The sequence below is a fragment of the Geotrypetes seraphini genome, chromosome 3, assembly GCF_902459505.1.
Source record: "Geotrypetes seraphini chromosome 3, aGeoSer1.1, whole genome shotgun sequence".
In the NCBI taxonomy this organism is placed as follows: domain Eukaryota; kingdom Metazoa; phylum Chordata; class Amphibia; order Gymnophiona; family Dermophiidae; genus Geotrypetes; species Geotrypetes seraphini.
In genome coordinates, this window is record NC_047086.1 from 336,550,242 (window position 1) to 336,567,289 (window position 17,048).

At 45.7% G+C, this 17,048-nt stretch overlaps 1 protein-coding gene across 8 annotated transcripts in view; it reads right to left on the minus strand.

The window, feature by feature from the left end:
• Positions 1–17,048, minus strand: part of USP34 (ubiquitin specific peptidase 34) — a 1,084,964-nt gene that overhangs the window by 785,992 nt on the left and 281,924 nt on the right. For all 8 annotated transcript variants that reach the window (XM_033939082.1, XM_033939080.1, XM_033939079.1 and 5 more), the window contains 2 exons: positions 15,976–16,057; positions 15,791–15,883 (listed from right to left, as the gene is read on the minus strand). In XM_033939082.1, coding sequence (XP_033794973.1) covers positions 15,791–15,883; positions 15,976–16,057 — 175 coding nt within the window. The remainder of the gene's footprint in view (positions 1–15,790; positions 15,884–15,975; positions 16,058–17,048) is intronic.

Here is a 17,048-nt window from a genome sequence, read left to right on the forward strand (position 1 = left end):
AGTTTCCCCACTGCCTCTTCCACAGCAAGGCAAATCATCTGCCAGAAAAACTGCTTCTTATAAAGCAATCTTTGAGCTCCACCTATGCTCCCTCTAAGGACTGACTAGACATGAGCAAATCTTTCTGCATGTGTTTCTTCTTCTTGCCACTGGAAGTGAGCGACTGCAAAATCTGTAAGTGATGCTCATAAAAAGTATGAGTGATTGCTCCCCTTAAAGGTAACATAAACCTCCATCCCCCATATTTTAAGATTAATTACAAATATTTATTTTTACAAGTTCCTCCATTAAAGAGAGCTGAGAGCCCAAAATTCAAAGGTTTTATGTTCCCAACTTTGACATCCTTTCACTAAAGCTGCATTAAGCACTAGTATGCACTTACCACAGCTTAAAATGTCTTGCCATGGGATGCACTAGTGTCATACAGTTAAGTTTCAAATAATGCACTGTAACCACATGCTAAAAAATATTTTTTTATTTTTATTGGAGAGGGCGTATTGAGGGGGGACAGAGTGGGCATTCCTGTGCTATTCAATTAGTGCAACTACATTACCTTGCCCTAACTGATTAGAGCAGGATTAGAGCACGAGCCCTTACTGCCTACAAACAGGTATCAGTAAGTACACATGCATAAAGCAGGGATCTCAAATTTCCGGCCGCAATCCAGTCGGGTTTTCAGGATTTCCCCAATGAATATGCATTGAAAGCAGTGCATGCACATAGATCTCATGCATATTCATTGGGGAAATCCTAAAAACCCAACTGGATTGCGGCCCTCAAGGAGCGACTTTGAGACCCTTGCGTTAAAGCTATTTAATGGTCATGAGTTAGTGGCCACATTAGTACATAGCCATTAATATAAAAATTAGAAAATCAGATAATTTACTGCTGTAGTAAAAGACTCATGTTAAGGCCACTGTTTACCATAGTATTAAAAGGACCCCTTAGTCAGTTTAAGTACATAAATTGGTCTCTCTGAAAATTTACTAAGATACTGTATAGTTAACTCCAAGTTTTAAAAAAAATGGATCTTTTAAGAGGGACAGAATTATGGTGGGGAAAAATTAGGAGCTTAGCACTGAATTTGAACACTAGGCTCATAAATTAGACTCCAATATAAAAGCAAATGACAGACCTAACTTTCTAAGCATAACCTGTAAGCTCCTAAATTAATATGAATTTACAGTAAAAAAAACTAAGACTGCCTTTAACAAAGCTGCATTAGGCTTTTTTATTGTCAGCCATGGCGGTATTAGCTCTGATGTTCATAGGAATTCTATGAGCATTAGAGCTTTCACTGTCATGGCCAGCAATAAAAAAGCCTAACGTTGCTTCATAAAGAGGAGGGGAAAGGGGGCTGGCGGCGCAAGTTTGTCTAAAAATAGGGCACAAATTTAGGACCATAGTTTAGAAACTTTGTGTAGGACAGAAAATATCCAATTGTAAAGAAAATACTTTATTAAGACAGAACTTATTATCACTGCACTTCTAACCATTTATAATCCACTCTATCTAAACAATTCTAGGTGACTTACAAAACATACACAACCAAGTAGAGAACAAACAATAAAATGAAATTAACATGAGAATAAGAAATAAGTCAAATTTAACTTCAAAATACTTGTTACTGTATTTTTCGCTCCATAATATGCACTTTTTTCCACCCAAAAGTGGGTGGAAAACTTGGTGCATCTTATGGAGCGATGGTACAATTTTTAACCCTCCCAGCACTGTTTTAAAACACCTGCCGCTTCCCCTCCTTTTTTAAAGCACACCGCCACACCTTTTAAAACACCCGCCCACCGCTGTCATCATAGTACCTGGTGGTCCAGCGTGTATCCATCCCTCGCTAGCGGCACAGAGGCCACTATCTGAATGGCTGCCCTGAGTTCTTGCGGGACTCGCAAGAACTCACGGCAGCCATTCAGATAGTAGCGTAGGGCCAGGCGGGAGCACAGAAAGCTCACGCCTGACCTCCATGGTCCTGACTTGTGCGCCGCAAAAAAAGGACAAGACAGCCATCTATTTAAAAAGATATGGGGGGGGGACCAGAGCGGACCATAGATGAAAGATTTTGGACATTTTTCTGCCCGTCCTACAGTCAGGGCTACCACTGTGGAAGATGAACCTATCTTCCTTTCCCCCCCCCTTTTGTTTGTGTCTGGGGTTTCGGTGCCTCTTGTTTCCTCCCCCAAGACTGGGGTCTCTTAAGAACCAGGGCCTTGGCTAGTTTCGGCATTGATACCACATAGATATGTTGTTGACATGGGGGAGGGGATTTTCTTGTTGCTTTTGTGGGGTGGGAGATATTGTAGCTGTAACATTGTGAATATTTGACTATATTATGATTGTCACTTTTCTGATCTTGTTACAACTGATGTGTATTTTGTATACTGTTCTTCTGCTTGTAATTTTTCTCCTCAATACAAATTGTTTGATCATAAGAGAGGGAGAGAGGTAGGTGGAATAGGGTTGGGGTACTTCCTGTAACCTTTACTGGATGATTTAATATATTCTTGCATTCCTTGCATTCAATATTTTTGAATGTCTAATAAAAAATATTTAAACTTAAAAGTACTGGGAAGGTACAGGGAGATGATTTTAAAAGGTACTGGGGTGAAAAAAATTGTTAGATGGCTGGTTCATATCCCTCCAGTTCCGCCCTACCACTAGACCAAAAGATGGGGGACAGGGTACAGAGCCTGACAGGGTGCAGAGTTTGGCAAGGAGTGTAGGGTTGGGTGCAGAGCCTGGCAGGGAGAATTTGGTTCTGAATGTTTTTTTCTTGTTTTCCTCCTCTAAATCTAGGGTGCGTCTTATGGTCAGGTGCGTCTTATGGAGCGGAAAAATATGGTAACTAAAACATTTGACTAAGTAGGTACACTTTCAAACATTTCTGAAAATGCAAAAAAGAAAAGTTGTCGCACTATACAATTCCTCTGGCAAAGTACTGCACAGAAGAGAATGGCAAAAGAAAAGATCAAAAATCTATAATTTTCTGCCTAAACTTGTGGAATGGCAGTATAGTTAACAACAATTTCTTGAATGAAATGGCCATGATGTCCACTTTCCAAGGTAATATAAAACAAAAAACAAAGGAAATAAGGTAACACCTTTTTATTGCCCTAACTCAATGCATTTTATGATGAGCTTTCAAAGGTAGCCCTTCTTCAGATCAGAAGCAAATAAGAACATAACAACATAAGCAGTGCCTCTGCTGGGTCAGACCAGAGGTCCATCATGTCCAGCAGTACGCTCACGCGGCGGCCCATCAGGTCCAGGACCTGCATATTAATCCTCTATATATAGCCTTCAATCCCCTTTTCCTTCAGGAAAACATCTAATCCTTTCTTGAAACCCAATACCGTACTCTGTCAGTATATATAAGGAAAACATGAAAGCATTTCAGGGATAGTTTCACAGAAAGAGGGAGAAGTGGGTGGGTGGGTGAGCAGAAAGGTGGCAAAATAGTTTTAAAAGTCTTTGTAGTGGGAAAGGAAGCCCAGATCTTTATTAAGTCCTGTCTGCAGATCTCAAAAAAACTTGTAGGTTGATGAGAATGCTAAGGACAAGCTAGCAATATTGAAGCCTCATCATACAACACTTTGAAGATAATATCTTATCTTAAACTGAATTCTACAGTATATTTAACTATACAGTGGTACCTCGGTTTACGAGTGCACTGGTTTGCGAGTGTTTTGCAAGACGAGCAAAACATTTGCAAAATCGGCACCTCAGAAACCGAGCTCGCCTCGATTTGCGAGCGCCCCCCTGCTAACTGGCACCCTCCCCCCCGCGATCTGGCACACACCCCCACCGCCACGACCTGAGGTCCCCCAACCCACCCGAACCCTCTTCTTATTTCAGTGTAGCCTCCGCACCGGCACCAGCATGTCCTGCAGGAAATGCCGGTGCGGAGGCTACACTAAAGTAAGAAGAGAGTTCGGGTAGGTTGGGGGACCTCAGGTCGCGGCGGGGGGGGGGGGGGGGGGTTCCGGATCGCAGGGGGGAGGGTGCAGGTTCGCGGGGTGGCTTCGGGGGGAGCAATGCCAGTTCTCTTGGGGGGGGGAGCAGCGCTGCTGGCCTCGGTGGGAGGGAGGGTGGGAACCTATCAAAGCGAGTTTCCATTATTTCCTATGGGGAAACTCGCTTTGATAAACGAGCATTTTGGATTACAAGCATGCTCCTGGAACAGATTATGCTCGTAATCCAAGGTACCACTGTATATGTACATAAAATATTTTGCACTGACAATCTTATACAATTCTTAAGTTTCCAGTAAAACAAACATTGACACACAACAAATCATTTCTTCATATTCTTTTACAATTTAACAAATCACATATAATAGTGATCTAGACATTACAGAATTATATAAATAGACATTTTTAAATTTCTTTAGAAATCCTGCAAATCCTTCCCTTTCCAAAGAGAAGTACCATATTTCCCCATAGAGAGGCCGCCCCCACATGACAGTCCTCTCCATTCTATAGGCCGCAGCAAATGCTGATTAATGTTTTAAAACTGGTAGATAAACTGCCCCATGGTATTAGCCGCGGTTTATCCTACGGGTACCTTTTTAAATCATCCCCCCTTAAAAACCTCCCTTGCTGGACGGCTGCCAGCTGACTCCTCCAATATAGCAACTAGCGGTGCAGGGCAGGAGTGATCTTTTCGATCTCCAGCCTGGCCCCACGCCACTTCCTGAATGGCTGTCATCAGTTCTCGCAAGTCCCACGAGAATTGACGGCAGCCATTCAGGAAGCGGCATGGGGCCAGGCCAGAGATTGAAAAGATCGCTCCTACCCTGCACCGCTGGCCACGAGATTGGAGGAGGCAGCCAGCAGCTGTCCAGCAGGTAATGTCCCATCTGACTGCAGCAGTCCAAGTAGGTTTGTGTGCTGGGAGCAGGGTGATGCTGTGTCAAGTAGTCTTCATCAGGGACCTCGCATGTGAACCCAGTATTCACTTTTTTAATATGGAACCAAGTTTTCCTGCATTGTGGGTCATATCTCTGCCTCAGATCATTCCTGCCCAGACTTGTTCTGCTGTTTTCCCACAGCAGGAACATTCATGTCACAGCCTGGAGTCTTTCTGCTTGCTAAGTTTGGTAATATCATCCACCGAGTAAATCCCTGCAATGCCTCCCTGCATCCTAGTTCCTGCCTTCCTGCACTTTATCACAGCATTACCCCATTGCTCTACCATCCCCCTATCTGATGGGAGGGATAATGATTTTAAGATAAGTTACCCCATTTAAGCAAGCCGCACCCACTAGGCCGGTTTGCAAAATCAATGTGTAAGCTGCGGCCTATCTATGGGGAAATACAGTAAGACAATCACCCAAAGCAGACCCGACAATAACTCCCAAAAAAGTCTTTTGAGTTTCTGCACTCTTTCCTGATATTTCCATTCTAACAGACCCTTCTGCTCTGTTGACAGAATTCCCTTTACCATAAGCTTGCTTTCTGTCCCCTAAGCATAAATAAAACAAAGTCCATGTTGCTATATTTTTCGCACCCAGGAAATGTATCTCTCTTTCATGCTCCATTCAGATCAAGTCAATTTTGGTACAGATAGTTTCTTCGATGAAACTCCTAGGTATTACTCTTGATTCTAACTTGACATCATGAACACATCAGTACAGTGGTCCGTAAATGTTTCTACAAATTAAGAGTGATTCGCTCAAAAAAGAGAAATTAGGTTCTTACCTCCTAATTTTCTTTCTGTTAGCTTGTAGACTGGTATAGTACTTACGAATGGGTTATATGCCTCACTGCTACCAGCAGGTGGAGACTGAATACAAACTTGTAAATCAGGCTAGAATCTCCTGAGCAACTCAATCTGCTGAATAGCCAAGCAGAACCTAGGAAAGACTTCAACTGAAAACAGTATAACACACTCCGAACAGAAGTGGCAAAAAACAACAAATACTTATAAACTACTGTTGGAACATGTGTTGAACTTAATCCTGGTATAGAAAACATCCTCACAGCCAGCTGAGCTGAGCTGCTCTTACTTTTCCCCAGCCCTAGAAAAATTCTAGAACCCGCAGAAAAAACAAAATCTGCACGCGAGCAAAACAAAAACCCACAATCACCGCACAAAGACAGATAGGGTGGGGGACTATACCAGTCTACAAGCTAACAGAAAAAAATTAGCAAATAAGAACCTAATTTCTTCATCTGTATTACTTGGTAGACTGGCATAGTCCTTACGAATAGGACGTACCAAAGCAGTACCCATTAAGGGTGGGACCCCCGAAGGGCCGATACCAGAACACATTCACCGAATACCGTGTCCTGATGCACTTGAACATCCACACGTTAGTATATTACAAAGGAATGCAGAGAAGACCAAACTGCAGCCTTGCAAATATCCACTTGAGGCACCAGAGAAGATTCAGTCCAAGAAGCTGCCTGAACCCTAGTGGAATGAGCCTTAAGAAATTCTGGAACAGGCTTCTTCTTCAGAAGATAAGCAGAAGCAATAGTCTCCTTGATCCAGCATGCAATAGTAGTCTTAGAAGCGCAGTCCCCCTTACAAGGACCCGCTAGAAAGACAAAGAGATGATCTGATCTCCTGGGTCCTCTGCACATAAGAGCGAAGGACCCAACTGACATCCAACTTGCGCAGTTGTCTCTGCTCGGAAGAGCCCTCTCGGCTACCCAACACCAGGAGGGCCACTGCCTGATTGACATGAAAAGGAGAAACTACCTTTGACAGAAAAGAAGGAACAAGCCTCAAGAAAACCCGCTCCCTAGAAAACTCCAAAGAGAGAGCCCTACAAGAGAACACCTGCAGCTCAGAAACACATCTAGCTGAAGTAATAGCCAACAAGAAAACCGCTTTAAGAGTAAGGTCCTTAAAAGAGCAGTCACCTAACGGTTCAAAAGGAGGGTGCACTAGAACTGACAGAACCAGATTCAGATCCCAAGATGGAACAGAGGGTCATATGGGAGGCTTCAGCAACTTGGCCGCACACAAGAAGTGAATCATTTCAGGAATGGCAGTCAAATGCAGACCTTTCAATAACCCCCAAAAGGCTGACAAGGCCGCAAGCTGAATCCGGAGAGAAGATCAAGCCAGTCCCCTAGCCAGGCCATCCTACAAGAACCAGTTAAGCAGGGAAGTGAGAAAAGTGATCACTCCACATGCATCACACCATTCCTCAAATAGATGCCAAGCACTCACATAAGCCCAAGAGGTGGAAAGCCTCTGGGACCCCAAGAGAGTTGAGATCACTTTATCTGAATACCCCTTCTTACCTAGGCGACCTCTTTTAAGAGCCAAGCCGTAAGACAAAAGGGAGCCGGATCGAACATTGGAATGGGACTCTCAGTTAGAAGGTCAAAGAGAGGCAGAGGAAGAGGATCCACTATCAGATGCCTCACTAGATCCACATACCACAGTCGTTGAGGCCATTCCGGAGCCACCAGAATTACGAGGCCCGGATGGCGAGTTATGTGGAGAAGAACTCTGGCCACGGAGGGAACACACACAACAGCCCCTCCATTGGCCATGGCTGAACAAGAACATCCAGGTCCTCGGTCTGACCGTCTCTGAAGAGGATGCTTGTAGGCCCGCAACCACCTCACTACATCAAGGGGAAGCCACCATTGACCCCAAGACTTGGAGGAAATCTGCGCCCGAGGACACCGGGACATCATAAGCAGGCGAATTTGAGATTGCAATTTGCTTACCCGGGCCTCCAGAAGGAAGACCTTCCCCAAGGAGGTGTCGAACAGCAAGCCTAGATACTCCAGGCGCTGAGAGGGAGACAGCCAGCTCTTGGAAAGATTGACTACCCATCCCAGTGACTGCATAAACTCTACCACCAGAGCTGTGATCCGGGTGCTCTCCTGTAACGACTTTGCTCGAATCAACCAGTCATCCAGGTAGGGATGAACTAGAATAACCTCTTTGAGCAACACCGCCACAACGACCACCATCAACTTGGTGAACGTCCGCGGAGCCGTGGCCAGACCAAAGGAAAGGGCATAGAACTGATAATGTTGCCCCAAGATCGCAAAGTGGAGGAAGCGATGATGGGAGACCCAAATAGAAATGTGCAATTAGGCCTCGGTCAGATCTAGAGAGGTCAGAAACTTCCCTGGCTGAACCACCAGAATTACAGACCGCAGAGTTTCCATGAGGCAGGAAGGAAGGCCCATGAAGAGCCCTGTAGACCCCCTTCAAATCCAGGATGGGCCGAAAGGTCCCTTCTTTCTTTGGCACCAAAGTAAATCGAGTATCAACCTGTGCCCCACTCCCGCGGGAGAACTGGAACCACCGAGCGGAGCTCCAACAATTTTTGAAGGGTCTGGCGAAAGGCCTGCTGCTTCCACGCCACCTGCAAGGGAGAAGCGAGAAAACAATCTGGCAAGGAACAGGCAAACTCCAGAGCATTACTGTCCCAAATCACCTCCAGAACCCACTAATCGGACGTGATGTCTGCCCACTTTGGATAAAAATCCCTCAGCCAGGTGTCCACCGGAACCAAGACATGTTCCAGCAAGGAATCATTGTGCAGGACGGGCAGCTGGGGACCCGGCGGGGCGCTACCCGCACCCTGGCGGACCCCATAAAAGGATGCATGCGCTGGAAGAACCTGTCTCTAAAGAGCCCAGGGGACTGAAAAGAGGCAGCACCTCAACCAGGGCGTAAACGGCGGAAATCACGCCCACGAGCAGCACCACCTCGAGCCAGTGGCCTAGGCCTATCCTCAGGCAAATGAGGCACATTAGAATCAGTGACAGTCTGAACTAACCTGTCCAGGTCCTCATCAAATAAGAAAGATCCCTTAAAAGGAAACTTTGTCAATTTAGCTTTGGACGCCGAGTCCGCCAACCAAGCGTGAAGTCACAAGGTACAGCGAGCTGCCACTGCAAAAGCTCGTGAGAGGTCATACATTGCATCTGAAAGATAAGAAGCACCCAATTCAATCTTTGCCACTTCACGTTTGAGCAATTCCCAATCCTCAGTTTTACAGTCAAGGACATGCTCAGCCTAGCAAAAACACGCCCGAGCCACCAGCCCGCCACACATTGCCGCTTGGACAGCTAGAGCTGTCACATAAGAACATAAGCAGTGCCTCCGCCGGGTCAGACCATAGGTCCATCCTGCCCAGCAGTCCGCTCCCGCGGCGGCCCAATAGGTCACGACCTGTCTGAATCACCAGAAGGGGCCCCCTTGCCACCTTGGTTACTCATTGAAGTCCTATCTTCCCATCAAAGTCCTAGCCCTCCGGTCTTGCACATGCACGACCTGGTTGGCTCTCTATACTTATTACCTGGTTAGCTTCTATACTTGTGTTACATCCCAGCACCTCTCTCAGTATCCCACGATCCCTTTATCCCTCAGGAATCCGTCCAATCCCTGTACCGTACTCTGCCTGATCACTTCCTCCGGTAGCGCATTCCAAGTGTCCACGACCCTTTGGGTGAAGAAAAACTTCCTTGCATTTGTTTTGAACCTATCTCCCTTCAGTTTCTCCAAATGTCCCCTCGTACCTGTTGTCCCCCTCAGTCTGAAGAATCTGTCCCTATCCACCCTCTCTATGCCCCTCATGATCTTGAAGGTCTCTATCATATCTCCCCTGAGCCTCCTTTTTTCCAGAGAGAAGAGCCCCAGCCTATCCAACCTCTCGGCGTATGGGCAGTGTTCCAGCCCTCTTACCAGTTTCGTTGCTCTCCTTTGGACTCTCTCAAGTACCGCCATGTCCTTCTTGAGGTGCGGCGACCAATACTGAATGCAGTATTCCAGATGTGGATGCACCATCGCTCGATACAATGGTATGATGACTTCCCGCGTCCTGGTTGTTATGCCCCTCTTTATGATGCCCAGCATCCTGTTGGCTTTTTTCGAGGCTGCTGCGCACTGTGCAGATGGCTTCAGTGATGCATCCACCAGTACACCCAAGTCTCTCTCAAGTCTGCTGTCTCCCAACAATGCCCCCCCCCCCCAATTTGTAGTTGAACAACGGGTTCTTTTTCCCTATATGCATGACCTTGCATTTGTCCACGTTAAAGCGCATTTGCCATTTGTTTGCCCAGTCTTCCAGCTTGTCCAGGTCCCTCTGCAGTTCCTCACACTCCTCCCTGGACCTAACTCTGCCGCACAGTTTGGTATCGTCTGCAAATTTTATAACCTCGCACTTTGCCTCCTTTTCCAGGTCATTGATAAATATGTTAAAGAGTAACGGCCCCAGCACTGATCCCTGTGGCACACCGCTCGTGACTCCCCGCCAGTCAGAATATTGGCCCTTTACTCCGACCCTCTGCAGTCTACCCGACAACCAGTGCTTGATCCATCTGTGCACATCCCCTCCCACCCCGTGGTTCCACAGCTTCTTAAGCAGCCTTTCATGTGGCACCTTGTCGAAAGCCTTTTGAAAATCGAGGTAAATGATGTCTATGGGTTCCCCATTGTCCACCCGACTGCTTATTCCCTCAAAGAAGTACAGAAGGTTCGTTAGGCACAACCTTCCCTTACAGAATCCGTGCTGGCTTGTTCTCAGTAGGCCATTCCTCTCAATGTGCTCGGAAATGCCGTCTTTGATCATAGCTTCCACCATCTTCCCTATAATTGAAGTCAGGCTCACCGGTCTGTAGTTCCCGGGGTCACCCCTCGATCCCTTCTTGAAGATAGGTGTGACATTCGCCAATTTCCAGTCCTCTGGTACTTCTCCAGTTTTCAAGGATAGGTTGCAAACATGCTGGATTGTGCCCGCTATTTCTTGTCTTAGTTCCTTCAGAACCCTTGGGTGGATCCCGTCCGGGCCCGGTGATTTGCCACATTTTAACCTGTCTATCTGTTTTGAGGACATCCTCCTTACTTACCTCTATGTGCTCCAATTTTTCGGCCTGTTCCCCACTCATGAGCTCCTCTGAGTCCGGTATATTAGATGTGTCTTCGCTCGTGAAAACCGACGAGAAGAACGTATTCAACCTCTCAGCTACCTCTTTATCCTCCTTAATCACTCCCTTCCTATCCCCATCGTCCAACAGCCCCACCTCCTCTCTCACTGGTCGCTTCCCCTTTATGTAACTGAAAAATGCCTTGAAGTTTTTCTCTTCCCTGGCCAGCCCCTCTTCGTATTCCACTTTTGCTTTTCTAACCTCTCGGTGGCATTCCTTTTGGCATTTCCTGTGCGCCTGGTGATTTTCCTCCGTTGGGTCCTTTTTCCATCTCAGGAAGGATACTTTTTTGTCATTTATTGCCCTCTTTACTTCAGTTGACATCCAAACCGGGTCCTTTGACCGCTTGTTCTTGCAGCCTTTCCTGAAACTGGGGACGTACATTCTTTGTGCTTCCTGCAGGGTGTCCCTGAATAGGGTCCAGGTGCTTCCTACAGTCTCCATCCTAAAGATGTTTCTGAGCTTTCTCCCCACCATTTCCCTCATAGCAACATAGTTCCCTTTCCTGAAGTTGAGCGCAGTTGTTGTGGTCCTCCTTACTATGGGTGTCCCCCTTTCTAATGTGAATCTGATCGCATTGTGATCACTGTTGCCTAGTGGTCCTCCCACTTCTACCCCTTTTGCAGGCCCCCCTAATCCGTTTAGGATGAGGTCAAGAGTAGCACTTCCTCGCGTCGGTTCCTTGACTAGTTGCTCCATGAAGCAACATCAAAACTCTGTTTAAGGAGGGACTCCAACTTACGCTCCTTCAAGGCCGCATTGCCCTCAACAGGCACGGTATGTCTTTTAGAGATGGCCGAGACCACCACGTCCACTACAGGTGACTTTAGTGTTTCCTTATCCCCTTCAAGAATGGGATACAGGCAGGCCATGGATTGCGCAAAACGAAAGGGAGCTTCTGACACCTGCCACTGTGCGAGCATAATATCCCAAATATCCTGATGCATAGGAAAAGAGCAGGAAGCAGAGCAGATCTCTTTAAACAAGGGATCCACTGTACCCGGGGGCTCTGACAAGGTGTCCTCAAAGTGCAAAATCGAGGAGACTTGAAGAATTAACTCATGAAGCTCTTCCCACTGAAAAATGTGCATCACAACTGAGGGGTGCTCAAACCCCATTCTGGTGGAATCTGACTCCCCAAGAGGATCCTGGAAATTTCCCAAAGTCCAGGTCCTCATCAATAACATCTTGCTCCTCTGGGCAAAAATCCTCATCCCAAGAGACTCTCGGGTGTTTAGATGAGAGAGGAGTAAAGGGGGGTAAAACCGCCACTGTGTGGGGCCGCACCAGGAAAGATGTCGAGAGCAAACTCCCCCCCTCCCCCCCCCCGAGAGCCCCGGAGTGGACACGGAACCTCCAGCCGCCAGCACATAAATTGAGGGGGGAAAAACCCCCAGCGGCCCCAAGGGACTCCCTGCCCCAGCAGGGGACCCTTCCATATCTTGCCCCTGTATTTCCTGATGTAACTGAGATAAAGGAGGAGGTTCCCGCTGAAATTGGACCTGAAGCCGCCAAAATCAGAGCTTCTGCGACCTATCGCATCTGAAAAGCCTGGGATTTTCCTGATGCTGGACCGAGGAACCAACCAACGCGAAAAGGGAAACCCCAGCCTTTATAGCAGCAAGGGAATCCTTTTCTCCCTGATCGTCAGCAGCTGGGGAACCCTTCGCATGGGCGTCAGGGGAAGCTTGGGCTTCCCGCAATCTGAAGTTGACTAGCAAGGTACATGCGGCGGGGTGCCCTGGCCCCCGGCATCCGCTGCCGACGAGGCTATCCCATCGCTCTGGTCTGCACAACGCTTGCACAGGCTGGCCACGAGTACCTCATGTCTGGAGCGCAATGAGCATTTTTTCCCTTTATAAGTGCTCATTGTGCTGAAAACCACTCTAGCTGAAAGAAAAGTGCCGATTAGATGAGAAAATACATTAAAAAGGCAGTTTTAAAGGGAAATGAGCCCTTTAGACCAGCACGCACTAGGATTTTGTCTTTTTTTTTTTTTCTTTTACAGAACAGATTCTACAGCTCTCAAAGCTGGAGAGCTGACCAACAAGGGTGCCATGCCACTGGTTGAGGCATCTCTACAAAAATATGGGGAGGTGGAGGAAGATGGAGGGAGGGACCCAGCACGAGACCCACCGAGTTTAACACCCCCGAGGTCGGATGGATTCCTAAACAGGACCAGTCCAAGCTCTATCCAGCACAAGAGGAGAACCCAGGAGTCCAAAAGAAAATTCCAACAGTACTAAGAGGGGAGCCAAATTAGTCTTACCACCTGCTAATGGAGACTGAGGAAGACTGAGTTGCTAGGGAGATTCTAGCCTGATATACAAGCTTGTGCTCAGTCTCCACCTGCTGGTAGCAGTGAGGCATAACCCATTCGTAAGGACAACGCCAGTCTACCAAGCGATACAGAATTTTGGATTCTCCTTTCATTAACACTCTAATACACTCTCTGGTTATTTCATGCCTCGATTATTGTAATTCCCTTTACAAGGGTATTACCCAAAAAGAACTGAGAAGGTTACAAATCATTCAGAATACTGCCATCAAAATCATAACCAACTCCCAAAAATATGATCACTTGACCTCACTGTTAATAAAAGCTCCTTGGTTACCTATTGGACCTAGGATCACTTACAAAATTCTTCTGTTAACCTTTAAAACTCACACCTCTGAAAAGACAGAATTTATAAATAACTCTCATTCCTTAAACTCCATCGAGATCATTAAGATCCACCTCACAACATCTACTACCGTGTTTCCCCGAAAATAAGACCTAGCAGGATTTTCTGGGTAGGTCTTAATATAAGCCCTACTCCAAATATAAGTCCCAGTCCTGGGATCTGCCGGCAGTTTCCTTTTCCTCCCTCCCATCCCCTTGTGCAGTAGAATCCTTTGAGTGAGCATCACCCCCCAAGCACCCACCGTGCAGCCGAACCCTCATCCTTCCCTCCCTTCCATCCAAACCCCGCCGACTGCGAGTGAAACCTACATACGGTACCTCCCTAAGCAGCGTCGAGCCGACAGCACTCTAAACAGGCTACTTCAGCCTTGTCTGCCCATGAATTCACTCTGCCGCATTACTGATGTCATCAGTAACATGGCAGAGTGAATTCATGGGTGGACAAGGCAAAGCAGCCTGTTTAGAGTGCTGCAAAGCCTGACGCTGCTTAGGGAGGAATGTAGGGCTCACTTGTGGTCGGCGGGGTTCGGATGGGAGGGAGGGAAGGGAAGCTGGGCAAGGGTCCTGCTGCACAAGGGATGGGAGGAAAGGGCAGCTGGGCAAGGGTCCTGCTGCACAAGGGATGGGAGAGAGAGGGAATGGAAGCTGGGTAAGGGATGGGAGAGAGGGAAGGATAGAAGCTGGGCAAGGGTCCTGCTGTACGAGAGATGGGAGGGAGGAGAGGAAAGATGCTGCACATGGGGGGACGGAAAGAAGAAGAATTGGGGTGAAGGAGAGGAAGGGAGAGATGATCATGTACATACCCCAAAAATAAGTCCAAGTGCGTTTTTTGGGCCTAAAATTTATATAAGACACTGTCTTATATTCAGGGAAATACAGTATCTATACCATCCTTAAATTATATTGACACCTTGCGTTAATCAATTTTTTCGGTAACCGCTCCTTCATTGTGGAATACCATTCCAACCACCCTAAGAGAAGAAATGTTAATGTGATAGTTCAAATCAAAATTAAAAGCATTTTTATTCAAAGATGCTTACAATATCTAAACGTCCTTTTTAGGACGAAATTATCAACGTTTTAATTATTTTTTTATTGAGATCTCTTGTACGAGAGATCGCTTTCCTTTTATTCCATCATACCTTTTGTTCTTGCCCTAATTGTTTCTTTTCTATTCAACATTGTAGTTCTCCCCTCCTATCCTACTGCTCAAGTCTATTGTTGTGTCTACTGTCCTTAAATGTTCTGGTTATTATAAAGTTACCCACTAATTTTTAACTGTAAACCACCTAGAAACTAAGTATAGGTGATTTATCAAATTTTAAATAAACTTGTGATGCACCCACTAGTCTGTTGTGAAAGAAGTCCAATGTTGATGGAAGTAGATTAATATGCCTCCAATGGGGAAATCTGGAGGAAGAAACAGGGAAATGTTGGCAATGATCTCTAGAAAGGAGTCAAAAGGAAGACTGCTATTTGGATTGAGATTGAGGTTGTGATTGCTGTGTCCTTAGATGCCTTGCATGGAAACGCTAAGCAGGAGGCCTAGAAGATTATGAGGATGTCTGATTGAAACACCATTTGGAGTTACAATAATATGAGCATCTGAATGAGGCATAGTATCTTCTACATGAGAAAGAAGATTGAGAGGTTGTGGTTTAGTTAAAGTGGTCATGGTATCATGTTCATGTATTTTTTTTATCTTATGTGCCACCTCCTCAATTTCATCACAAAACAGATAATTGCCCTTATAAGGAACATTGAAAAGTCGTTTTTGTACTGAAGTTTCCAGATCAGATACTGTAAGCCATGCTAAACAGTACATTGCAATTACCACTATAGACGTGCTGGAAGAAACATCAAATGTTTCGAAAGTTCCTCTAGCTATATATTTTCTCGTAGTGAACAAGAACTTAGATAAATGAAGACACAGCTTCTTAGCTCCACGGAAAACTAGAAACTGATAGTCCCGCAAGCCAAGGTAGGTCAGAAAAGCACCAGCATACGCATGGTATGGGCACTGCTCTTGGTTGTGCCCATCCTGGATTCCATGTCACCCACATGTAAGTATATATTATGCCCGTTTGTTCCCAGATAAATATATATAGAGAGAAGAGGATAATTTTTTTTGCCTTTTTGTAACCTCTTAAGAAAAATTTAGTGTAAAAAAAATGTATCTGTCAAATACCTGTGCAGCAGCCCAAATGCAGTCAATGTGCTGAGTGCTAAGTCGACCCTCTGCAGCCAGAAAGTTCAAAATTACTTGACACTGCTTGATTATCTGAAAGTTTGGGAGGGAAAAAAAACCCAGCTGAAATCTGCACAAACATGTTAAATCATATAGAGTAAAGATCTATCTTGTTTCAAACCAACCTCTATGTGTAAATTTGGTCCAAAGATATGTTCAACAACATTGTTGCTGATAAGCCAGTCTGCAAGTTCCTTTGCAATTGACCTAAAATAAAGAAAGATCACATTTTAAACACATCCAAAAAATTTACATAGAAGTTAGGAAGCATTTTGCTACTGGCTCAAAAAGGCACTATCAGGATGTATACATCAGGAGGCAGTGGCATAGTAAGGGTGAGTGATGCCCAGGGCAGTGACACCCCTCTTCCCCACGCATGCACCCCCCCTTCCCTTTTCCCATACCCTTTTAACTTCTCCGGCATGAGCAGCATGCCCACTTTGGTATCGGTTTACCCTTTGACGTCACTTCTTAGGCGCGGGTCCTGGAAGTCAAGTCAAGAGATAGCGCCAAAGCTGACACAGGCAGCAACCTCGCCCCGGGGAAGTAAAAAAGGTACGGGGAAGGCAAGGAGTTGCACATGTGACAAGAAGAGGAGGAGGGGTGCTAAACCCTTAGGAAGACCGTGCATGGGGGGAATCTCCCACACCCAACTGTAAGGAGGCCAAAAAGAACTACTTGCTTTCTTTGAAAAATAATAGTAGAAAAATATTAACAAATTAGCCAATGATAAATGCTAGGTGGAGAAACTGATACTGTATCTGCATCCACCTGTAAGAGTATACAAGTATTCTACAAAATGCTTAGCCTTTTACAAAATGCATACATTACCGAAGAAATATGTACAAGTCACCATGCAAAACAGAAAATGTCATTTTATTTATTTATTTGACAAATTTATCAACCGCCTATATCTAGGCGGCATTACAGTAATAACATGCACAGAATATGACAAACAGGACTTTTACAAACATGTTGAGTTACAGGTGAATAATCACATTTTAAATAGATCTTTACAGTACAACCAGCTTAAAACCAGTTTAAAACCAGCATTCAACGTTTCAACTTATTTTATTGAGAAGCTTCTAAAAATAGTGTGATTTTAAGGATTTTTTTTTAAACTTCTGAATATCCGATAACGCTCTTAGCGGTCCAGTTAATTTGTTCCACAGCTTTACTCCTTTGATAGAAATGGCAG